The following is a 27,381-nucleotide window of genomic DNA, read 5'->3' on the forward strand; positions in this document are numbered from 1 at the left end:
ATTCTTGAGAAAAAAAAGACTTGTTTCACAAAGCTCCTAGCATCCAGCGCACGTTGGTCTGTCGATTATTCATGTGATTTTGAAACACATCCCTGTCAGTTTTTGAACACATTTTAATTGATTTCTGAATGAATCATAAGCTGATGTTTGAATGCATGGATAGTGTACGTGATGTTTCTGTCAGGAGAATCCTCGTCGCAACTAGAAATAAACTTTCCGCAGACAAAAGGGGATGGGGCTATACGAGCTGAGCAGAGTAAAGCTGAATGGATGAATGCCAATCGCTGTCTGATTATGTGGTTGATTGGGTTTGCGAATGATCGGCTTTGTTATAATTACTAGTGAAATCCATAAATTCAGACTACCAGAATGGAAATAAACAACTAACAGGAATAACAGGCGAGAAAGATTACATATTATCCTTCTCAGTGTACCCAAGAAAATGAAATTTTGACAGAAAATTTTAGGCTAGATCGCTACACTAGTAAGGACCAGTTGTACAGTACCTGGCTAGCAGCCGCGTAAGTTCTATTCTGGAGGTAATGCGGAAAACATGTTGTAAGAACATGTAACACCACCTAACTGGAGAATAATCGTGGGATAACTAAACTGGTGATTCTGGTAGGGTTAGTGAAGTTAATCGGCGAACAAGTTTTGACAATGGCAGAAATAGCTACAGAATTGGTGATGACAAGATTGTTTGTTAGAATGAGGAAGGAGAAGAAACGGGGACATCACACACATTATAGAAGAATAAGATGATTCCAAATTTATATAAAAAATTCATAATACTATTATTCAATCTCATGCTTGAGAAACAGGTGCGTGTGAATGAAATATGAAACTATTTCCTAACATAGAGCTTTTTGCTTGTAGTAGGTCTTATAGGCATTTGATATTGCTACTTCATGAATTATATTCTGTCGTGTTATAAAAATGATCATTTATGCCAAAACAGTCTTGTTTATTTGGTGTGCAAAATTGCTGCAGTATTAGAAAGGCCTATTTTGTCTTTTGTTTTAACTAGCAGAAAGTGATAAAATAGACGTAATCAGATCGAGAAACCACACCAGTCTTGGGTATTATTTGTATTAACAGCATTTTCAGTATTAGGTAACGAATTTTGATTTTTCATGTAGAAAAACGTTTGATGAACTTTGATGAGGTAATAGATTCTTTCGCAGAAAGGAAAGCACGCCATGTAAAGCTGTAGCAAGATTAGAGAGAAAAAAATGCTAGGAGTTAAGGACTGAAGAAATCTATACTTTCTTGCTTGTCCCTTGTCCTCATTGGTTTTATGTATCCTATATTTAATTTTATGTCACACAAAACAGCAAGTTATTAGCTAACAGGCAGTAAAGAGTGCAAATTTTCTGAAGAGTTCTTGTTCTCCCGATTACAAACAATCCTATCCGCTATTAATTGCAAGTTTTTCAGACATTTCAATTTCCACTGTCCTGAATATAGTTTGATGGCATCTATTACAAAACATACACGTTTCAATTCCACAGAGCGAAATACAGTGATGTGTGATAGAAGAACCCTGTATGAAGAGGCATGGCACTGCACTTTGGCACACTTAAGACCAAATAACATGTCTTACATTTCCTCTAACACATATGTTTTATGTTTCAGACTTTTCAGAAAGATGTGCGTGCTTCAAGATGAACATATTTTTGAAAATTCGATTTTTTTTTTAGTACTGACCCGGTTCGCAAATATCGTGGATCCGGGGCTGATGTGCAGAGCAGTCTGAGTTATAGTGGGTGGTCTCCACGTGATCCATGTTTACATTTAGTGATTTTGATGTTTCCCTTTCATTTACTCTGACATCAAATGAAAACAAAACATATATCTGTGGCCAGGAGCTATCAAGTGAATTAAAATACATTCACATAATTACGGAGGGCTAAAATATGTTATTAGTTTCAGATTTTATTTTATTTCCACGTTTCTGACAGTCAAGCATTAATCACCTCGCAGAACAATGAAGTTATTTTTGTCTGTTTGCTAAAGAAATTTTATTAACCTTTTCCACAGAGGCAGTCAATGTTATTTCAAACCAAATGGTTAATTCCACAGTACTGGCTAGTTTCAACTGTCTACCGCATTTCATTTCAGGTGCATGTTTTCATCTTCTAGCACGTATGGCATTATGCCATAATAAAGAACCAAACATGGCGATAATACAGTACTGACACTCCAGGAAAACTTACATCCCGAAAACCACACTGAAAAGCTTAATATCAGGTCAAGGTCTACTTCATTGGGAATCTGGGCATACGAATGCGCACTTTAAGTATGCACTTTAAATGTGCACATTTTAGTATGGTTCACGAAATTCCGGTGCTCTTGGAGTATCCTCTGATGTCTTGTTTCTTTTATGACATAATGTATGATGTTTCAATGTTTTATACGTACGTACATATGGGCTTCCTACGTCATGGTAGATGCGCAAGCACGGCGTCGCTGTTGCCTGTTATCTGCGCTCTCTGGCAACTGCTGAAATGAGCCTGTTTCTAACAAGACGTGGGAAAATGGTAGTTTGAAAAGCGTTACTTTCAAAGTAAATATCCTTTTACGTAAGTTGAACTACTTGCGAGACTGTACCATGAATTTCTTAAATCACAGAGCATTTTACTCTCATTTAAAAATCAACTCTATGATCACGAGCCATTTAGAAGAATTTCGAATCCTGAAGATCAGACAGTTATGTCATTATTAAAAATTTTACTGGCACATTTGTGTGATATATCTTAAAGTGTAACACGCGCAGAAAAAAATCAACATTGTAAGCGAAAGCTTAGCTTCTCTTGCAGCTTATTAACCTTAGAGACCAAAATTATATGTGGAAGCTTTTCTTTTCTTTTAGCAACACTATGTATATTAATTTAAACTATTAACTTTCCCTGTTTGTGTAACAGTGATGTTGCTGTTGGCTGACCATCACATGTCCTATGCTCTGCATATCCACTGTCATCGGCTGGAGAGATCACGTGACATGAGCTTACAAAAGCGCATCGCAATCTCGATTTCAATGATTCGGAAAGTAACATGCGGTGTTTGGTGGAATTCCAATGTATACTTTAGTAATACGAAGATACGCAGCGTACATGTTGCTGCACATCAAAGATATTTCCAAAATGTGTTTTTCCCTGAGTTTCGTTTTCTAAAGTTCCAGAAAATTCTATGCCCGCGTATAAAACCATAACCATTCAAATGATTGATAAGTTTTGAGGGAAAATACACTGTCACTTAACATGGACATAGTGTGTTTTCACCCGGGAGAAAGCGCATTTTTAACCGGGAAACTCGGGAAAAATCCAGGAATTTTTTTCTCTTGTCTGTGTACACACCCTGTTTGTCTTCTTGCTTATGAAATATAACAATTATAGCACCATTCTAGCTTTACTACTTCTCCAGATGTAATCATTTGCACTGAAACACAGAAACACCTAGGCACACTTTCGTTTTTTAACCCCATAATACAAAATCCCGAGTTAGCCTTTTTCTTATTATTTTGACAAACTTAAATCCTCAATTACATTCAGGCAACTTAAGAACAGACCTATGAAAAAATAAAATCTTTTTTACTTCTGTTTCAGCAATGATAGTTAAAGATTTCAGCTGCTAGAGAGCATCCCTCCTATGTTTGTTACCTTGCTATTGTCATTCGGTTGAGGTGGCTGCCACTAGATACTGTACTTACTGCGTGGAGCTTCGGATACTCCACAACAAAATGTGCACATTCAGCCTTTGACCTGTATTCTTTAGACAATGCTTTTGAAAGAGGGTACCTATATATAGTGATCCTGAGTTTGATACTGAATTTAGCAGCTCAGAAAGGGAAGGAGAATGTGATGTTACTTTATTAGAGGCTGAAAGTGACAACAGTTCGCAGCTGAGTGACAAATGCTCTCTAGCGCTAAAGATAAATATATCCACTGTGTTCCAGCCACTTCCTCCAAGATCTATGTTCACAGGAAACCATTGTGAAATACATGGTTAGACTTCATAGCTACACAGAAATGAGAAAATAATTTCAAGTTTCAGAATATTCAGTCTAAGTCCAGTGCACAAGTACACTCAGAATTTTATTGATGGTAATCTTTGAAGATTTGGAACTCATCACTTTGGGCTTTAAAAGCTAGCTTTGTGTGTGTATATGTAATGTCATTCATTATATGACCTTTTTCATCAATAAAAAATTATTTTTTGGAAGAAAAACTCTGTATGTTAAGCAATTAATACTTCAAAACTAATTTGTTCGCCCATCTGCCATTACTTCTGGTATGTCATTAACTTTTTTTTCTTTTTTTTTGAGTTAATTTCTTTGCCTATGCATATATTTTTATTGTTTACTAGTTGGTGTCAGTATTGATGCATAGAAGTGTAAACGGACAAGGGTGGAATTCTCTTTATATCTGAGTAATCAAGTTGGATTTATGCACTTTCTAGCACTTCCAAAGTTTTGTATGTCACATTTTCCCTTATATTCCAGTGCAAGATTTGCACCAAAGTATATCTCTAGACTTACGTACTGAGTCATTTCTGATTCCATTTCTACCATTGTAAGTGACTCCATTATAATCATCATGCTTTTAAAATTGTGATGTTCTTATGTTCTAATAGAAAATATTTTTCAGTTTTGTATAAGAGACTGCTAATAATGAGAAATTCTGAAATATGTCTAGTATATGAAATAGGAGCATAATTTGGAGTGAACACATTGGTCATATTAAATAAGTGATTTATGATCACTGGACATACATATTACCTTCTGTGAACTACGCAGGTGGAAACCATAAGTCTTTTGGTTCCAAAACACACTGCCTGAACCTTGACTATTCTTTGTTCATTATTTCCACACTGTCCTAGTATTCCCTTTCTATCTTCTTGATGGCTCCAAAAGAATTCCTGTTTCTCCCTAAACTATATTTAGTTTTCATTTTTGTGCATTTTTTAAATTATTTACAACCCTGAACACAAGATGACCACACCCTATTTTGAAGAACTTCTTGGCACGCTAAAATTTAACAAAGTTGCAATTTACAATGGCAAAAGGAAAACGAATGACAAGGGATGCTGTAAGGTGAACTTCACCCCACTAGAGTAGCATGTCATTTTCAGTGTACAAGAAGAAATTAAGTAAATGATTATTTTATTCAACGCTAATGGCTGCTTAAGAGAGCATTCAAATAGCAGTAAAAGTGATTCATTATTAGGGAAAAATTCAGTAACGAAGGCCTCACTGACCAAAAGCTTTATTTGTGACATTCTTTTTGTTGTGCCTATCTGTGACTCAGCATCTCCACTATATGGGTGAGTGGCAACTCAGTTACTTTGTGACATCCACCATGTGAAAGTGAAAACTGGTGTTTCGTGAGATGTGAGTTATACACCTTTAAATGTGTAATTACAATAACAATGCACTCAGTACAATGGAAAAAAAGCTGCTCCCACTGCCATCACCACTAATCTCCGCCCCCCCCCCCCTCCCCTCCCCCCACAAATGACGACGGCAAAGGCAACTGTCTGCTAGTACATGTCATTTCACTCTGCAGTGCATACACAATTACTGTTCACATAAGCACATGGAATTCTGTGTACTAGTTGGCAATCCTGACCCCCCCCCCCCCTTTCCCTTACTTCAGTTTGTAAATAACAAACTTATTTTATTCTAGATATAATGACCACTAACCTTAAGTTGGCTGTATGAACTGAAAAAAAAAAAAAAAACTTACTTCCATCTACTTTAAAGCCACATGCATGATTTAACTCATTATCAATTGCTACAATTTACCATATGGTATGTGAATGTAGGAAAACTCTAATTTAAATGACTAACATGGAAGAAGAGGGCTCTTAATTTTTGTCAGATAAGCATGGTATACCTTTTATTTTACTGCACTACTTATCCTATATTATTTTTCTTCTTTTCTGCATTCATTTCTATCACTTACTTACAGCCCTTTCTTTTCTTATCTCTCAATGTGTTTATCACCTCCCCTATTCATGTATGTTGGAGTTAGCATTCTCCAATCCTAACTAGTAAACAGAGAGAGAGAGAGAGAGAGAGAGAGAGAGAGAGAGAGAGAGAGAGAGAGGGGTGGGACTTTTAGTAATGAAAGACTTCCCTTCCCTTCCCTTCCCTTCTCTCTCTCTCTCTCTCTCTCTCTCTCTCTCTCTCTCTCTCTCTCTCTCTCTCTCTGTGTGTGTGTGTTGTTAAAACAAAAGACTCAACAGTTTTGAAGGTTCAGCAGGCTGATATCACCACTGTACATTTAGTCCTTTCACCACTTGTCCTTATATCAGTATTTCCCACCAGGGACTTCCCATATTCCTGCCTATCCAGACAACAGCCACACACATGTTCTGGAAACATCAGCTGTTTAATTCTTAAAGGGACAGCATAAACTCACTTTTATGTTTCCAGAATTAATGTTTTTCCACTGTTTATGACATTTTCTTCATTTCTCCTGTCAAGTTTCCTATATTAATTCACACCTGATTTCATGTTAACATATTTATAATTTTCCCGCAATTTACGCATTATGCAACCGTGTTTGTGGAAAAAACTGATACAACTGAGATAAAATTATGATAGCACAGTACTGGCCTTCAAGTACTGTTTACAAACATCATGCGGTTATGTTTCTTGATGACAGGGTGCTCTTCTCAACACAGGGTGCTCTACTCAACAAACCTTAATCAGTAAAAGTTGAAACAATTTGTGCTTTATATCCTACCGCTGTCTACTCAGTGCAGTGGCTGATGGAAGTAACTAGGTTTGTTCAAATTAAGGTATAATGACCAATCACAACCATTTTACAACTGCATTTGCAGAGACATTTGATTGTTAGGACAGCTCAATGCATATTTTGAATGTTTCACTGTTTGGCCACTTGTAGCGCTAGTTGGCATCACTGCACTCTCTTTGCGTTGCTCAAATGCTTCTTGTTTAAATAACAAAACAATGCATCAGTCACTTTTTTGTGCTTAGCAAGACATGTTTCGAGAATTTATTGCCGTTGTAAAGTGCAAATATTATGTAAGAATTTTTTTAATATATTCCACAAATAAACACTTTGAGCGATGTTCCGCATGTGTGTGGTTTTCTGCATAATACAGGAGGCACAGTACCTCATAACCTTAAAAAAGAGGACTACGGTGGAAGAGATGCAGAACATCATATACGCAAATGTCGCAGAACATCATATACGCAAATGTCGCACAAAATACTTTTACACTTGACAATGAGAATAAATTCTCGAAATACGTCATGCTAAGCTTGAAAAAAATTTGGGGATAACTGATGCAGTGTTTCATTATTTAAATAATGAATGACATATCTGCAGGCTTTCCGAAAACATCGATTATGCTGAATGAAATCAAGTCAAATGTTTCTACTTCCCAGTCAGTTGCTAGTTCCAGTTATGTCAAGAGTTAAATGTACTACATAATTCAGATAACCTTACTGTTAATAAATGAGTCCCTGATGACTATTTTTATGCCTATTACGTACACATATCATACATAAACTATGAAAATCCAAGGGGAAATCCCATACGTAACTTTTACCATTTAAGAAGTTATTTCTCACATTTTACATTCTGCCAGATTTTACAACTTTTTAAAAATTCTCTTGAAAGTGTAAAATCAGGATTTCACTGTATTTCAGTTCCCCTGTCACAAACATGTTTAACAATATCACAACACGAAATACAGCACAAATTATGCCAAACAAGCAATCAAATTACATGTCCATAGAATATCTAGGGGGGGGGGGGGGGGGGGAGATTATTATTCAGATATTGTACTGTGTGTTTAAGTTTTACTAAACATAATCAGTACAATAAATTGAGTTACTTTACTTAAGAGATTAAAAATTAATAATAAGTTCCAATGACACTCGAAATATGTGGAACAGACTATAAGATACTACTCAAAATTAGTTAAAATATGCCAATATAAATAAATATTAACTACATTACCTGTCATAACAATCGCCCTTAGTTCCTATGGGAATATCAAATTCGAATTCTTCGTAACCATCATACGGTTGTGCTTTGCGCAAGTCCCACTTGATGCCAGAACCACGCAGCATGACTCCACTGAAAAATTACATAAATAAATATATATTTTTGTTAAATTTTCACTAATAAGTTCAAAGTATTATTGAAAAGTATTGAAATATGTTACACATCAGAAAATACCTGAATCCATAGTTAAGAGCATCTTCAGCTGATACTATTCCAATGTCTTTTGTCCTCTGAACCCATATTCTATTAGTTGTAAGGACATCTTCAACTTCATCCAGACGTTCTGAAAACTTGCTTGCAAATTCGTATATGTCATCTAGGAGACCTAGTGGCAGATCCTAGAATATTATGAATCAAACTGTGTCAATGTAACCAGTTCATTATGCAACACAATGAAATTTTTTATATCTAGAGATCAATCAAGTAAGCTACCTTGTGAAGAGAGCACAAAGTGAATCCTGTATTACAACACAGTTCAAATTATACATTTTTCTGCTACTAAGCTGTCTCACAATGTATCAATCCTGTAGCAGACGTAGAAATTTAAAGATGAAAAGAGGAAAGTTACTCTATTTCCACCGTACATTAAAATTGTAACTCACCTGACTGACACCACCAGGTCGAACATATGCAGCATGCATTCGTGCTCCTGATACTCTTTCATAGAATTCCATCATCTTTTCTCTCTCCTCAAACAGCCAGAAGAAAGGTGTGAGGGCACCAACATCCAATGCATGTGTACCAACAGCCATAATATGGTTCAACAAACGAGTTATTTCAGCAAAAAGAACTAAAAAAAAACAGCAGAACAACAACAAATTCAAGCTTATTACAGTATTAATGTTTTATTAGTATATTTGCTTGCTGGAAAGTCTTAAGATTTTGTTATCACAAAATGTTCCTTTTGGAAACATATGACTCTTAAGGAATGTGGGAGAAGCAACTGGGATAGAATGAGGGATTAAACAACAAAGTCTGAGAGCCAGAACTAAGTATTCCACAGGAAATTATCTACCATTACATTAATTTAAAAACACAAATGGACACTTCTCTTAGTATAATGTCAGGAATTAGCAAAAGAAAGGTAAACTACTTGGAAATCTACATAAATATTTTAATTCACACTGCTATTATACAAAACAAATTCATACAATTGTTAAATTAATTTGTAAATATGAATTGTAATTTTATTTAAAATTTTACCAGCATGAGTTAACAGGCATAGGCATTTCTGGTTATGAGTGAGTGAGATCATTCTGCATGGAAACACTTGATGTGTAAGTTAAAGTAGAGGATGAATCTGTGGTGCCTACATAATGTTATGGAAGAGGATGAATGTGAACACTGGTACAGCCTGTCATGACTAAACTGTAACAGCTCTCAGTTACTGAACCCACTGATCTGCAAGAAGTCGTTGCCAGTCCAGTATGCGACTAATCTGAGTATGATATCATCAGGTACACTAACAGGACACATTTGTTTACCAGAAAACAAATAAAGTGATGGTGCTGCACTGCACTGTAGTTCTTACAAGCATCAGAGCTTGTGAACTGTGCAATTCCACTCAATTAAGGGTTAATATATCAATGAAAATAATTTTTGAAAATATAATTGGATAGGTAAAATATCTACTCAGCATGTGGTGGTAGGGAAAACAAACAAAAATTTTAGCATATGAGCAAACTTTCGGAGCCAGTGGCTCCTTTTACTGGCTGAAGGATTCAAGAGGAATGAAGGGAAATGATTGGTCAGGTTTAACATATGCGGAGAGTTACAGAAAAGACAACCAGAACACTGGTTCAGGAGCAACTTGCTGCAATGGGATTAAAAAGGAAAGACTCATCGTTGTGCACAGCACCAGATGAGATTTGACAACCTAAGAGCTTAAAGGTGGAAGATTGGGTAATAACCAAGACAAAATATTGTGCAAGAGTTAATAACAGTGGCAAGTTAAGCACATTGCATGTGGTAGAGGTGGGGGTGGGGAAAAACAGGCAGGTCAGAAAGTGAAAGATGTAGAAAACTAAAACCAAGTGAAGAAAAGAAGTTACTGAAAAGTATGATCAGACCAAATAAATTATGTAAATTAAGGCCAAATGGGTGGCGAAAACCAAGGACATGCTGTAACGCCAGTTCCCACCATCAGAGTTCTGAGAAACTGGTGTCAGGGTGAAGAATCCAAATGGCATGTGTGGTGAAATAAGCACTACGGTCATGACTGTCATGTTACAGAGTATGCTTTGCAACGGGATATTGTGTGTAGCCATTGCACATCCTCTGCCTATGCCCATTCATCCTACCAGATAATTTGATGGTATTGATACCAATGTAGAAGGCTGATCAGTGTTTACCAACAGCTGGAACACTATGTCTGACATTTCATTTAACATGTTACCCTACCTTGATGGTACACGTTTTGCCAATTACAGAGCTGGTATAAGTAGTGGTGGGAGGGTGCACAGGCCAAGCCTTACAACAGAGATAGTCACAAGCATAGTAGACAAAGGGTAGGGAAATGGGTGCAGAAGGAGCACAGGGTCTGACCAGGATAATGTGGAGACCAGGGGGTTCAGAATGGATGTCATTTCAGGGTATGATTTTAGAAAGTAATAGCCTTGTCGAATCAGTGGAACCATACATTCAAGACCAGGATAGCAATGAGTAACAAGAGGTTGAAATGTTTCCTGGATATTTCTGTCACAGTTTTCAATGAGTAGTGCAATACATTAGTTGGAAGGTAGGCTGCTGATGTCAAAATGCCTTTTTCTCATTACCTGTGCCTTGATTTGAAAAAATTCTCTCTTCCTCTCCTCCCCCAAATTGACATCCAGCTATACTGTGTATGTCCCGTATCACTGACTTCTTTCCCTTTTTGACACACTGCTGAGCACTGAGAATTAAACAACAGACTACTACTAAATTAGAGAATTTTCTTCTATTGTAAAACACATATATTATGATAGCTTTTTACATGCGGGAAACACTTCAAACTATTCTCTGTCTGCTTGACAAATATATTTCAACAACATTTGCAATGAATCAAGTTAACAGTTCACAGCAGCCATACTCTCAGACCTCTTTTGTTCCATGACTTTCTTCTGTACTGTAATGGTGTCTTCTCCCGCGAAGAGCACCAAGTATGGCCAAATACGAGTGCCGTCCCGTTCGGTAGCAAAGCCATCACCCAGATCATTCAGTCAACATGCACATACAGAAAAACCCCAAGCTCAACACTCGGGTCTCACTTTCCAAACTGCATTAAATAAACATAGTCACTGATCAGCATTTGTCAGTCCTATGGCGTCAGTCCTATGGTCGCAGATTAGCCATGTAATTACAAGGGATTTCTGTATTTGAAAATGTACAACAGATTGTTGTAGAGTAGGACTACATGTAAAAACAGGAACTTTCAACATTAAGCCTCTGAGAGTAAATCTCGGCAGGGAGAAGCAGGTTTAAAGAAACACCCCTTCCAAGAATTCCTAACATCCAGCACTGCTTCAAAACTCTTTCTTAGGTCCCTACAACACGACCCTAATCCGTCCTTTGCAAGAATCCAGGCTCTTTGTTCCTCGAAGCAGATGACCATCATCATCTTCCCAGTGGACAAGAGATCTACTACTGTGATACTTGATTGAGAGGTATATGTAAACCAGAGTCTACACCAGCTTTCCAAGAGATATATGTACAGCACCTGCCATCAAGATTCCATCCCTGTGATACAAACAGGCCTACAGTCCCTTTTTAAAACCACAGGCCCCTCCCAATGACTAACTCCTCAATCTATACAACTTCTAATCCCACCCACACCACGTACTTTATCCTAAGATCCACAAACCCAATCAACTTGGCCATCCCATACTTGCTGGCTTCAATGCACCCACTGAAGGTGTATCTGCCTTGGTTGATCAACACCTGCATCCTAGACTCCCCTCCTATATTAAAGACACCAACCATATCCTAGATCATCTTAAATCTGTGTCTGTTCCACTCCCACCACACACCTTGCTTGTTACCACTGACACCCCTTTCCCACCTGATGCCAAACCAACAATGTCCTTCCTGCACACCTTAATCAACTTTACACTTATCAACAACTACTTTATCTTTGTGGGGCAGACATACAAACAGATCAGGGACATGACAATGGGAACCAAGATGGCTCCTTCCTACGTTAATGTTTTCATGGGTCACTTGGGGGGGCTCTCCTGGGATCCTCAAGTCTTCAGCCCCTTGTATGCTTTCAATACATTAGTGACATCTTTGCCATATGGACTCATGGTGGAGCTCACTTGTTAAAATTTCTAGAACGTCTAAATACATTCTCCAAAATTTCGGATGGTCCTATTCCGAATCCCATGCTACTCTCCTTGAGGCTGACCTCTTCCCCGACTGAGTGTCAGCTACACACTTTTGTTCACAAGAAACTTATTAACAAACAACAGTACTTGCATATTGACAGTTGCCATCCCTTTCATGTCAAACCTTTCCTCCCTCCAACTTTGGCATTTGCAGCAAAAAATTTGTTCAGCTGCAAGCTCTTTACAGCCCCATTATCTCCTCAGCCTTGATTGGATGTAATTACCCCACCAGCCTAGTTCAAAAGCAGATTTCCTGAGCCATCACATCCAGACCTGGTGCTGCAGATCCCTCCTATAAACAACTTAGGAGTACACCTCTTGTCACTCACTACTATCCTAGTCTTAACTATATTAATCAGCTGCTTTGAGAAGGGTGAAATGAGGTCCACTCTGCCTGACAGTTTGCCCACAACTGGAGTACCATTTTGTTGCGTACCCCCACCCCCCCCCCTCCACCACCACCTATACCAGATCTGTAACTGGCAACACATACACTACCAAAGCAAGAGCCACCTATGAAACAACACGTTACATACCAGCTGTCATGTAAACACTGTTCGATCTTTTACTTTGGTATGACGATCACCTAGTTATCAGTTAGGATGAATGAATGTAGGCACAAGGTGTACACTTTAACCTCCACATTTAAGCTTGCAGGTTTTCAAATCTCATCTGGTACCATCCCCAACAGTCAATCTTTCCTTCTTATCCCATCTGGCGAGTCTCCACCAACCCAGTGTTCTGGACAATTGTTCAGTAACTCTCCCCATTTTCTAAATTTCACCTATTCTTTTCCTTCGTACCTCTCTCTTCCTCTCCCTGAACCTTTCCGCTAGGAAGAGGAGCCACTGGCCCCACAAGCTTGCACATTTCCCTAATTTTTTTGTGTTTTCTCCTGCTGCCATTTGGTATGTAGAATGGTAGGCACAGAGGGGTGGGGAAAATGCCAGTGTGAAAGCCGCCCAGCTGGAGGTCTACGAAACTCCACTACTGGGTGGTTTATTTGCTGGTGGCCATTCATTTGAATTGGTAGTTTATCCATTGTAATGTCAAAATAGAACACTGAAGAGGTTGCAGGGACAATTTTATTGATTAACATCTTCATGACTACCCTGCAATTCAAACTTTAGTACTTTGCAGACTTCATCGACCCCAGTGATGTGAATCTCACCGGTGGCTCTGCCTTCTGTAGGGTAGGAAGAGCTAGTGGATCCAGACTAGAAGTTGGTAGTGAGTGGCTGGATGGATGGATGGGAGAGGTATTGCACATCAGTCTTTCATAGAGATATCTCACATGAGTCTGGGTACTGGGTGCAGGAGGAGGACAGAAAAAGTCATATGTATCATCCTATAGCTTCTTACTCCCACTACCTATGTCAACCAAGATCACTAATCGCCCCAGTCATGTTGCAGCATCGGGAGACAGCAGCAAATGAGTGTGAATGCATGCATTGGTGTCACAGTCACACTGTGTCCACATTAACACAAACTGATATGTTAAACCAATACATCAACAACACCATAAAATTTGTATGATATTGTGTAACTCATAATATCCATCATTTTTAATTTGGTGTAATTTTTGGATGCCGCAATAATCTCTACACTGAACTGTCATTCAATACATCCAAATAAAATTTGATGCCTCACTTACAAACCTCTTATGTACTTTGCCCTCTTTGGTACATCAATGTTCAACAACTTCTCTACTGCCAGAGAATAACACTGTTCATTGCACATCATTGAAACATAATCCAAACGGTCGAAGTATGGTAAAGCCTGGGTGTAAGTCTTGTATTCAATCAACTTCTCTGTACCACGATGCAGCAAGCCAATGTGAGGATCTGCTCTAACCACAGTCTGAAACAAAAATAATTAAGTACTATTACCACTCTGTTGTTCTAACACACCTGGGCACTAAGGCATATCTCCATTATACAGCATGAAACTACCACCTCATTGCAGCATCTCTCAGTAGATACAATGATTTTTTAATTAAATGAAATATGCCCCATATTCCTACAGTATATGAATTCCAGAGTAGTTTTGAAATATAACTGGATCCCACATATGAATCAAAAGGACGTCAGGTATCTGAACTCTCTTCAGAGGCCAGGCTTGGGTTCAGTCCATCACAAGCCAGGAAAAGTGGGGGTAACTGAAAGACACCCAAAAAACTACTTTGTCCAGCTGCTGATAGTTTCATTGTGGGTGAAGTAGCCCCCCCCCCCCCTCCCAATTCAAATTTAAAATCAGTGACTACTTGAGAGGCGCTGTCGAGGAACTGTCAGACAAATGTGAATGCTAATTAGGGTGGGACACCTGGAATGTTTGCTGCTAAAACTGAATAGAGAGAAACTAGAACATACAAAGGAAAAGTGAAAAGATGCAGAGCGATATTTTAGGAATCAATGAGAGACAATGGCCAGATGAGAGAACGTTTTGGATTGGGTATTATACATGTAAGAAAAGAAGATGTAAGAAAAGACATCATGACTCTTCAATGAATTGCATGGCCTTTATAGAGGGGTAGTAAAAACTGCAGAAAAATTACCAATATTTGAAAAAATGTACAAGGTAAGTGACAAAAATATTGAAAGTTAACAGAATAATACACATCAAACAGAAAAATTGTTTAGAAATGTAAAAAGCTCAACAAAAATGTACACAAAAAAATTACATGTGGGCAACACAAAATTGGAAACTAAATGTTGGACACAGGAGAAACTTCGTTGATGCTTGAGTACAAGGGGCATTAACTTCGGAAAATACTGAAACAAATAAAACTTTAACACTTCAACTACAGTTCGCTGCAAATGACATCACTTAGGGCCTGGAAAAAGGAACAATCTCTGAAAGGGTCATATTTACCTCTATGAAAAAATGAATGATGTAGCACTAGTTGTCTGCAAGTTATTGGTGATTCCAACAATAAGGAACGCCACATCACATCATCAATGAAACTTCGTATGAGACTTATCTTGTGTAAATTGTTATTGTGTGTCGTGTTTAATAAATGCTACGTTTACCATGATCCTATAGTGGTGATGAAACTATACAAACCCACAGTGCTAAAAAAATGGATGCAACAACTCAAATTTCTGAAGTTTCAGGAGTAGTGAGACCATCAAGAGATGGTCTACCAATAACAACAAATACCTTGCTGCAACAACAGTTCGCATCTCACGAGGAGTGACACTACCAATAAAATCTCGTGCAACATCAACAGTTATTAGTATTGTCAGCTATATCCTCAGCAACACCTGTGGTTACACCATATGTGCCATTTCAAGACAGCATTAATGACTGGAAAATGTACCTTTGTCAACTACAGCATAATTTTGCCACTTTCAAGTTACATGATCATGATCTTCAGAAATCTATTCTTTCTTCCTTTGTTGTCTTGGAAGCAGTCTCTTCTTAGGAAACTAAGCATTTTGATGATCTCGATAGCCTGTCATTCTCCAGGATTGGTTAAGTTGTTTTTGAAAATCAATCAGAAAATGGTTACCATGTTTTCAGATCAGAATGCTACTATCACCAGAAAATGCAATCTAAGTCGTACCCTCACTGTGCATCATATCTTGAAGGACTGAACTGCTTTTACAGTTTGTCTCAATGAACACTTCACAAGTATTCACTTGCTGATTCCCTAATCAGGGACTTTGTTATCCACCACACACCTGGCAAAGAAGGGAGCACTCAGAAATTAAGGTTTTTGGATCCGTCTATAGATAAAATTCTCATAATTGTGACAACTTTTGAATTTGTACGAGACACTGAAAGGCACTGGCAAACACGTTCCACAGTTTCCACATAGTGCACAGCTACAAAGGACAAACAACTGGTCCAGCCAGTAAGAAAGAGGGTTATAATTAGGAACAGAATACTTAAATAACCAGTCTCATGCAAGGGCTCCCCTGTGGAGCAAAATAAACTAACAACTTCTCAACAGTGTTCTTGAGATTCCAAATCTTCCCCAGGCTTTATTTTGGATTCTCGTTATCATTTAATGTTACGTACTAAATGTTTCACTATCTCCTTGTGCCAAATATTTTGTTCAGCACCCATGCTTTCGGTGTCCTAAGCAATAACAAAATTTGTTTCTACTTGGTCACATAAGCAGTGTTCAGAATTCTTATTCTTCTCACAAGGCCCACAAAACATAAAATAGTGATTCGGTGCATAAAATTTGAACTTTAGTAAACCTGGCAATGGAAAATTCGCAATTTTAAGTACTAAAGGAGCAATATCGATCTCTGGAATGAAACCAGGCGAACTCTTACATTACAGACAATTGTGGACTTACCTCCACTTCCTCCAGCCACAGTATCATGAATGAAGATTATCAAGCTATCATTTCCCCATGGGCACCACAGTTTGTGTGTGAACACTCAGCCAGTATACAAAGTGGGTGAGCACAATGATCACAAAAGCTCAGAAATGCTACCTCTACCACGCAGAAGTTGAACCAGGTGAGCCACTACCTGGCACTTTTAAGAAGGGCAGGGTTGGATATCACACCTACCAGTTACTCCGACAGCAATTCCAAAAATATTTTACATATCACACCACTGGCAGTGTTCTATTCTCCATGCAGCAGACACATCCCCCAATGCCCCATAAGGTCACATGATCTCTAGAGCCACATAAGAGGGCCAGCACGGCAAGCTCTAGCAGATCTGTGCATTTGCGTTTGTTTGTTCATCTGCTACAATCCGGCCCTTCACCAACGACCATTCCTGGAACTGGTACTGCTCCCTGATCTTTTACTTAACTGTTCTTGTGGATTGTGATGAACAAATGAGATGTTTACCACATTTACATAGTTATACTATGTACAGGGGGACAACTATTTAACTATATGATACAAAATCATAATTTCTGAATGGTAGGCCACGGGTCATGATGGGAATTAGTATGGTTTGGTTTAGTGACGACACCAATTTTCATTTGGATGGGTCCGTCAATAAGCAAAACTAATGCAATTGGGGGACTTGAGATCCCACATTTCGCAATCAAGTCTCTTCACCCTAAACGGGTGACTGAGGTGTGCAATGTCCAGTCACAGAATAGTCGGTGCAATACTCCTTGATGGCACGGTAAGGTTCTGGAAGATGATTTCGTCCCCGTTACCCAATGTGTCCCTGATTTAGACAAGATGTGGTTCATGAAGACAGAGCTCGACCCCACTGAAGCAGGAGTGTCTGATGCCCTGAAGGAGCACTTTGGGGACCGCGGGTACCCAGAGGCCCCTGGCATGGGCCTCGATTGGCTGCCATATTCTCTGGATCTGGACACATGCGACTCCATTTTGTGGGGGCAATAATAAAGACAAGGTGTACAGCAACAAGCCCAAAACCATTGCTGAACTGGAAACAGCCATTCAGGAGGTCATCAACAGCATCAATGTTCCAATACTTCAGCAGGTCATGCAGAATTTGACTATTCATCTGCGCCACATCATATCCAATAATGGGCGGCATATCCAACATGTCATAACCAAAATCTGAGTAACTGTAGTGATGTTTACATGTTGAATAAAGCATGTGCACACCATATTTTGTAACTACTTTATGTATTTTTTCATATAATTCTATAATTATAAACCTGTACTAGCTATTGGTCGGAAACAAACATATTTCCAGAATGAGATTTTCACTCTGTAATGGAGCATGCATTGATATAAAACTTCCTGGCATATTAAAACTGTGTACCGGGCCAAGACGAACTCGTGACCCTTGCCTTTTACAGGCAAGTGCTCTACCAACTGACCTATCCAAGCAGACTCACGCCCTGTCCTCACAGCTTTAATTTTGCACTTCCTGTCGATCTCATTTTTGAGACGTTTGTATTCCTTTTTGCCGGCTTCATTTACTGCATTTTTATATTTTCTCCTTGCGTCAATTAAATTCAATATTTCTTCTGTCACCCAAGGATTTCTATTAGCCCTCGTCTTTTTACCTACTTGATCCTCTGCTGCTTTCACTACTTCATCCCTCAAAGCTACCCAATCTTCTTCTACTGTATTTCTTTCCCCCATTCTTATCAATTGTTCCCTTATGTTCTCCCTGAAACTCTGTACAACCTCTGGTTTAGTCAGTTTATCCAGGTCCCATCTCCTTAAATTCCCACATTTTTGCAGTTTCTTCAGTTTTAATCTACAGTTCATAACCAATAGATTGTGGTCAGAGTCCACATCTGCCCCTGGAAATGTCTTACAATTTAAAACCTGGTTCCTAAATCTCTGTCTTACCATTATATAATCTATCTGATTCCTTTTAGTATCTCCAGGGCTCTTCCATGTATACAACCTTCTTTGATGATTCTTGAACCAAGTGTTAGCTATGATTAAGTTATGCTCTGCGCAAAATTCTACCAGGCGGCTTCCTCTTTCATTTCTTACCCCCAATCCATATTCACCTACTATGTTTCCTTCTCTCCCTTTTCCTACTACCGAATTCCAGTCACCCATGACTATTAAATTTTCGTCTCCCTTCACTATCTGAATAATTTCTTTTATTTCATCATACATTTCTTCAATTTCTTCGTCATCTGCAGAGCTAGTTGGCATATAGACTTGTATTACTGTCGTAGGCGTAGGCTTCGTGTCTATCTTGGCCACAACAATGCGTTCGCTGTGCTGTTTGTAGTAGCTTATCCGCATTCCTATCTGTTTATTCATTATGAAACCTACTCCTGCATTACCCCTATTTGATTTTGTATTTATAACCCTGTATTCACCTGACCAGAAGTCTTGTTCCTCCTGCCACCGAACTTCACTAATTCCCACTGTATCTAACTTTAACCTATCCATTTCCCTTTTTAAATTTTCTAACCTACCTGCCTGATTAAGGGATCTGACATTCCACGCTCCGATCCGTAGAACGCCAGTTTTCTTTCTCCTGATAACGACGTCCTCCTGAGTAGTCCCCGCCCGGAGATTCCAATGGGGGACTATTTTACCCTCGGAATATTTTACCGAAGAGGACGACATCATCATTTATTCATACAGTAAAGCTGCATGCCCTCGGGAAAAATTACGGCCATAGTTTCCCCTTGCTTTCAGCCGTTCGCAGTACCAGCACAGCAAAGCCGTTTGGTTAGTGTTACAAGGCCAGATCAGTCAATCATCCAGACTGTTGCCCCTGCAACTACTGAAAAGGCTGCTGTTCCTCTTCAGGAACCACAGAATAACAGATGAGAGGTCATTAATGTACATAAGAGAAAGCAATGGACTCAAGATGGAACCTTGAGCAACACCACACGTAATTCCCAATCAGATGAAGACTGATTGCTTACTCCACAGGTATTTCACAATGATACCCTTTGTTTCCTGTTAGGTAAGACTCAAACCACTTCACAGCACTGCCAGTGACACCACAGTAATCTAATTCACTTAAGACAATGCTGTGATTCACTAAGTCACAGGCTTTTAACAGATCACACAAAATGCCAGCAGCCTCTAATTTGTTATCTATTGAATTAAGTACATTCTCACTGACTTTGTACATAACCTTCTGTATATCAAATCCCTAAATGAACCCTAACTCTGACTTGGACAATATATTATTTGCATTAACAACTTAAGATGATTGAATGCAACATTTTTAAATATTCTTGAAAAATCTGGCAAAAATGGAATTGGTCAATAGTTTAACACCATCTCTTTATCCCCCTTTTGTAAAGAGGCTTAACTTCAACATATTTTAGCCAGTCTGGAAATGTTCTGCTGTATAACTTATGACAGAACTCAACTCATATGAACACTCTTTGATTAACTTTGTTTATATGATACAACAGCCACTACAATACTTTTATTATGGTTGTAACTTCTTAGGGACAAGTGAACGTCATTTACATTTTACTAAAGTTATTTGTAGAGACTGGTCTCAGATATTCCATTGTACTGTTAACTGAACCTGGTAGCCCCAAGCTGTCTACCAATGTCTCATTTATTTTTAGAGTTGTCTGTTCCTCTTCCTTTCTGGCCCCACCTGTCTGTCTTCACTATATCTAATCGTTTTTATTTTGTTGCTGATGTAATTATCTTTTTCTCATAATACAGCTGTTTATATTTCTGGATTACTTGCTTCAATATTTTGCAGTATTCTTTGTAAAGCATTACAATGCTAACATCAGAGCTGTTCCTAGATAGTAGACACAGTTACCTTTTTGTCCCACATATCTTTATCCCTTTTGAAATCCACGATTTACTTTTAGACTTCTGTTTGATTTGAGTTACCTTTAAGGGAAAATGAGGAAGTAACTTTATTAATTAATGTTTCGTGTTTTTCATTTGAGTCAGAAAAATCGTAAATATCTAACCAGTTCATGTCTTTGAGCAATCTCCTAATATTCTCAATTTTTGACTGATTTATTACCCTCCTGTACTCATTTTGCATAGATTTTATGTCCTGGCAAGTTTCAACATAAAATGTTGCATGTCTCCATCACATAGCCCAATTACCACTGGTTTTGTGATATGACTTTTTAGCCAATGGCCTTGCCATAGTGGTAGCACTGGTTCCCATCAGATCACCGAAGTTGAGCACTGTCGGGCTTGGCTAGCACTTGGATGGGTCACTGTCTGGGTCTGTCAAGTGCTGTTGGCAAGCGGGGTGCACTTTGCCCTTTCAGACCCTTTGAGGCCAATTGAGGAGCCACTTGACTGAGAAACAGTAGCAGCACTGGTCACGAAAACTGACAATGGCCAGGAAAGCAGTGTACTGATCACATGCCCCTCCGTATCTGCAGCCAGTGACACCTAAGGGCTGAAATGACATGGCAACCAGTCGGTACTGTTGGGCCTTCAAGGACGGCGTTGTTTTTTGTTTGATATGCCTTTTCCTTTCTCTCTCTTGTGATAGTGAAGTGCAAATGTGAAGGGACACGTACAGCACAAAAGGATACAGGCCGATCTAGTCTGTTTGCCGACAGAGACAGCTGAAAAAATGCCGTAATGTGTAATAGGCAGACGCCTATCCAGACCATCACACAGGAATTCCCAGCTGCATCAGGCTCCACTGCAAGTAATATGACAGTTACGGGGGAAGTGAGAAAACTTTGATTTCATGGTCGAGCGGCTGCTCATAAGCCGCACATCATGCTGGTAAATGCCAAACGACACCTCGCTTGGTGTAAGGAGCGTACACATTGGACAATTTAACAGGTTTTGTGGAGTGACGAGTCACGGTACACAATTTGGCGATCCGATGGCAGAATGTGGGTATGGCGAATGCCCAGTGAACGTTATCTGCCAGCGTGCATAGTGCCAACAGTAAATTTCAGAGGCGGTGGTGTTATGGTGTGGTGTTTTTCATGGAGGAGGACTGCACCCTTTGTTGTTTTGCAAGGCTCTATCACAGCACAAGCCTACATTGATGTTTTGGAATGCCAACTTCATGCCAGTCCTTACTGACCGACATCAATACCTCTCCTCAGTGCAGCACTTCATGAAGAATGGGCTGCCATTCCCCCAGAAACCTTCCAGCACTTGATTGACCATATGAGCACTGAACATATGCGAGAGTGGAAGCTGTCATCAAGGCTAAGTGTGGGCCAACACCATATTGAATTCCAGCATTACTGAGCGAGGGTGCCACAAACTTTTAAGTCATTTTCAGCCAGGTGTCCGGATACTCTTGATCATATACCGGTAGTGTATATAGCTCAACCGCAGCTATCAATAAAAAAGAAATACCAACACCTACAGCTCCAAAAAGTGGAAGCACAACCCCAACAACTCAAAAACCCAAATTCTCCATATTCAATACATGAATTAAAACACAACCGACCAACCATAAATATGTAACAGACAAAACATCACAATTACTATAAAATAAACCCAAAACAATAATTACTTACCAACAAAAACCTAAGGCAATACCATCTAGGTTGGCCACCACAGGCACACACGCCCTCCCCACCCCCTACACACGTTCACACATTTATATAAGCGCCATCAAACAATCAAATATAACAAACTCACAACACATCACATCATAGTGATACCACAAACCATACCATCATTAGGTCACGGGTCAAAGCAGACGAGCAGAATCTGTTGCTTCCCTTGACCCAAAACCTCTGTACAAGTTCTGATTATACAGCCATTTATATATCAACAATCGAACTATTGGGATTCCTGGGGGAATATGGGCAGAGATATTCTTAACACTGCATTCAAACGTATAAATAACTTAAATGTATCAGACCACTGTGTGATAATAGGGGGTTTCCACTGGGGATATACCATAACTATAACTGAGAAACATAATATGTGTGTGTGTGTGTGTGTGTGTGTGTGTCATGAAAATTTATTTAGTTTACCAACTCACAACCGTACTGTCACCTTGTGATCTGGCCTACAACAATGGTTTCACTACATATCAGTCTGCCACTATACATCAAGCAGACTGTATCACTATCTTCTGCATCTGCTTTTCATTGAAACTCTTGACACTAAAGTATTAACTTGGGAACAGTTGAGAACTATTACATTGAATTTTGAAAAACTGAAATGTAATGCTGTAACAGCATAACTTTTCTTTCTTAGTGAGAGGGGTGCTGTAACAATGAAAATCAAACATATTGGGAAAAATTAAAACTTGAAAAAATATTTGAGTATCCTTTCATTATTTCATGTATTCATTAATTAAATCCATTTCTATCAATAGTATGAATACTATGCTGAAACCAGCAAGCAAGCATTTAAAATATACAATCAAGGGAAAAAGCTTGCTTTACCTCTCCATCCAACTCAAGTACAAGTCGTAGTACACCGTGTGCTGCTGGATGCTGTGGTCCAAAGTTGAGGGTCATATTTTGCACAGTCTTCTCGACTGGAGCAAGTTTGTTGTTGTATGGAGGCATTTTCCATTTTGCAGTGATTTCATTTGGGTACATTACTGGTCCTTCAAACTGCTTCATGTATTCTGGATCAGGAAACCATTTCTTTGCACCCCTATTTTGGCTGTTTAAAATCGATGCACATTAATTAATTTTTCCGTCTGTTACTGTACTTCATAAACACTACTGTATCAAACACATAATCTACACAACCCCTTCGGCTGTTGCAAGGGCATCTTTCTGCTGCCAACAGATGTAAAACGGACAAGACCGACTGAAAAACTTAACGCTGATTTGTAATATTATCGGAAAGGTTAAGATGGTCGTCGTAAAACTTGACGAACAGATGCTGCAATTAATAACGTACCAAGAGCATGAAAACAATATAAGCATGCACAAACTATATAGAGAAATCCCTGTTTGTTGACAGAAACGGCCGTTTTTGCAGAATTCGCAGCAGACAGAGTGCGCGCAGAAACATTTTTGAATAACACATGTATCATACTGAACAACAGTGTCAGTAAGTTCTCATTGACAAATCATACCCAGCAAAATAAATAGGTGCCCCATTTTGAAATAACACTTTTCCACTGCCATTAAAATGTAAAACCCCCTTCCGCAACACAGTGCCCACAACACCAGCCATGACTATTCAAAGCCTAGCACTGAAAAGAAACTTCTTCCACGACTATTAAAAACCAACCGTAGACACCACTCGCTGCGCAGATACCTGCGCAAGTATGTGTGCTGCAAATATGGCACGCACACACGACACATATTTTCTACGTTTCAGACGTGTCTGAGACTCAGTACATTCTTAGGAATTATATACACAGTCAATGAGCTGTAGTTCAGTTTGTTTCTAAGTCAATATTTTCAATTCTCTGTCTGATCTTTTGCAACTGAATAAAAATTTTTGTTTTGAACTCTAGACAGGGACTCATAATATGGGTGGGAAGTTTTAATTCGAGTATAGGGTAGTGCATTCTACAGTTACCTCTAAACCAAAAGTATCCATGCCTAAGAGCAAGGGAGATCGCTCCCTCTCTCCTACCTCTCAGGGAAAGAGAAAAATATAGCATAATAAGGTATATTTCTTTCCAGAAAATGATTTCGAAGACTGTATGGCGCAGGTTTTTAACAGACTTGGAACTGGAACGCTTTTATGGTTACCAGTACTTACAAGTCGCCACTCATCTTCCAAAATATTAAAAATACTTGTCGCCCCTCCCCCAGTTTGGTCCCCCTTCCCTTCAGCAAACCATTGTACAGAAGCTCTTGCTCTAAATCATTCTTGTCACGAACTACTTACGATATTAGGAAGTAAAAGAAGTGCAAAAATAACTACATCCATTACACACTCTTCCAAGATCTTCCACTATCAGCTTAACACAGTATTCCACCTGCACTCTTCCTTAGAACAAATAGGGCCTACATTTTTGTTTTTATTTTATTTATTTATTTTTTTCTTGCTACGCTGTCACATCTCTCATTAGGTTATGGTATAGGACAGTACTGAGTGAAAATATGCTAAAAATACCACGGCGCCAGACCGAATAACTTTCGTTACTTTCCCTAGCTTTTAGCTGTAAACATCCTGCAGAGATTTCTTTTTTCTTGTGTACCGTTTCTCTATCTGCCGTGATTTCTCTGTTAAAGAAATCCATCTCTGTATCTGTGCTTTTAATTTTCCACAGACTTCTGTGACTCCTATACATTTAGATTGTTCTGCAATAAACTTTCCAGAACACTGACATGCATCTGCCATTTTTACATTCACTGTGCACACCACTGATCTGGTGCACATGCAGACGAGAAACACCTGACGGAACAAACAGGCGATTGAAACATGTTCTTGTCCCAGATTTGCAGCGACCTCCTATCCACGCGCTCCAACATATTTGCGCAGATGTAATTAGGACCCACAGATTTGAGAAATTTCGCTCAAACCTCCAACTCCCAGATTTGCACACATCATATATCTGCACATATCTCACATGCACAGGCAACGATCTGCCTGCGCAGATGTGATGCGCGAAAACATATTTTCAGACAGATCGTTACGCATCGACAGGGCTCATGGCAGTTTCAGTTCGGTAGTTAAATGTTTGTTGTTCCAGCTGCAACTTGAAACGTAAGCACCCGCACACACACAGACCTGTCTGCTCAAATGTTTGTGTACATACCATACCGTTGCGTGTGAATGGTACATTTGTGCAAACATAAGCTGTGAGCAAACCTAGAAATTGGACTTTCAGGTTTGAGCAAAACTGCTCAAATCTGTGTTTTCACAACACATCTTTGCAGAGAAGTTGGAGCGGGTGGATAGGAGATCACTTCAAATCTTGGATACAAAACGTATTTGAGTTAGCTGTTTGTCCAGTCATCTGTGTCTGTATAATGAATTTTAATAAGGCAGATACATATCGGTGTTCTAGAGAGTTCTTCTACTAATGAATCAAAATGTATATGAGTCATGCATGTTAGTGTTAAATGAAAAGCAGGAAACACAGCGATAAGCATAAGAAGACAGCTGCTTCTCAGTCTTTGACAGAAAAGTTGCAAGTGGTGCACCATACAGCCAACAGATAAACGATACAACACTTTTTAAGAAATCGTTGCAGGCTTCACTGCAAAGCAGGAAAATCTATTGGATGTTGTGCTGGATATTGCTGGCATACAGTTACTTAGTACTGACCTACGTAATAATTTCATGTGACAAAATATAAAAAAAGTAGGTCCTCTTTGTTCTACAGAAGAGTGCAATCAGACTGCTGTTTTGAACTGATAATGAAAGATCTTGGAACAGTGGCTTCTGGAATATGGTTATTATTACATGTGTTTTACTTCCAACCGTAATGCATCATCCATAACAAGAGATTTAAAGGTGAACTGTAGAATTCACCACCGCAATACTAGAAGTAAAACTTTCCAATTGCTGCTATAATATGAATCCCTGTATAGAGTTCTGAATGTTGCTTTATATTCTGATGCGAAAGTTAGTGAACTGCAGGCACGGAATTGAATATATTGTCTCAGAAGTTCATTGGCCACATATATAAGTTCTAAGAATATACTGTCTAAAACTGTAAAAATATTCTCTATAACTTTACTGATCTTCATGAACTCATCCTTCTGGACAGCATAAATAGCATCGCATGTGTTATATATGATTTCACTCAATGTTTGTTTCGAAACTGCAGTAGTAAATTCTAGATCCTTGTAGTTCCTAGTGCCAAGAATCTTGACATCACTGTCAGCCGTTGATGTGGAGAAAATATTCTCCTCATGCAAGTATTTTTCCGGTATTACTGGTTTTTCCATCTTAAGCTTACAGATAATTTTACACCAGACATTTTTCACTTTTATTCTGAAAATTGGATCCATAAGTTTTTGCATTTTTTCTTGTTTAAGATTAAAAACAGTGTTTCCTTTATAAAGCTGACGTGCAAACTGCTGACAGCGCTTTTTCCTCTTCTTTACATGTTCTCCAAACAACTGCTTCTTGCCTTCTTGTTAGCAGCGGTTGACGCCAAAGACTTTGTTTCATATATACACACGACACTTTTTACCTTTCTGTGGTATTTCTCGTGCTGCATCTATGGTTTTTTTTTTTCAAAAAAAAGTACTGTCAAGTGTATATGCGAAACGAAGTCTTTCGACATTAGCTGTTGCCAACAAGGAGCGAAGAAGCAGTGGTTTGGAGAATATGTAAGTAACAGGCTGAAACAATGTGAGTAATCTGCAGTCGAATTTTATAAACAAACAGCCGTTTTTAATGTGAAACAACAAAAAATGCACAAACATATGTTCCCAATATGCGGAATGAGCATGGAAGATGCTTTATAAATAAAAGTGAAACGTGTCTGATGTAAAATTATCTTTAATTAAATTGCAGTAAGCTTAAGATGGAAAAACCAATAATAACTGATTTAACAGCTACTACGGAAGATGGCCTTACAGACAAACATATTAAATATATTTCCATATTATATGAGGAGTTATGAGCGTCGAAAGATTTTTGTACCCTTCAAAATTATGACGATTGACATCATCCATCCCGTGTTGATCACATGACCCACAAGCTCATTTCCTCCCAATACATGGCCAGGTGCAGATCTCCATAT

At 38.8% G+C, this 27,381-nt stretch overlaps 1 protein-coding gene and 1 pseudogene across 1 annotated transcript in view; one reads left to right on the plus strand and one right to left on the minus strand.

Annotated features, from left to right (window-relative positions):
* Positions 1-23,935, minus strand: part of LOC126419340 (NADH-ubiquinone oxidoreductase 49 kDa subunit) — a 38,600-nt gene extending 14,665 nt beyond the window's left edge. Inside the window, exons 1-6 of the mRNA XM_050086526.1 lie at positions 23,800-23,935; positions 23,153-23,378; positions 14,062-14,263; positions 8,645-8,832; positions 8,217-8,380; positions 7,995-8,114 (exon numbers count right to left, since the gene is read on the minus strand). Coding sequence (XP_049942483.1) covers positions 7,995-8,114; positions 8,217-8,380; positions 8,645-8,832; positions 14,062-14,263; positions 23,153-23,378; positions 23,800-23,900 — 1,001 coding nt within the window. The 5' untranslated portion in view covers positions 23,901-23,935. The remainder of the gene's footprint in view (positions 1-7,994; positions 8,115-8,216; positions 8,381-8,644; positions 8,833-14,061; positions 14,264-23,152; positions 23,379-23,799) is intronic.
* Positions 20,900-21,018, plus strand: LOC126419939 (5S ribosomal RNA; annotated as a pseudogene).
* Positions 23,936-27,381: the final 3,446 nt, after the last annotated feature.

Source organism: Schistocerca serialis, chromosome 9 (assembly GCF_023864345.2).
Source record: "Schistocerca serialis cubense isolate TAMUIC-IGC-003099 chromosome 9, iqSchSeri2.2, whole genome shotgun sequence".
NCBI classification, from domain to species: Eukaryota; Metazoa; Arthropoda; class Insecta; order Orthoptera; family Acrididae; genus Schistocerca; species Schistocerca serialis.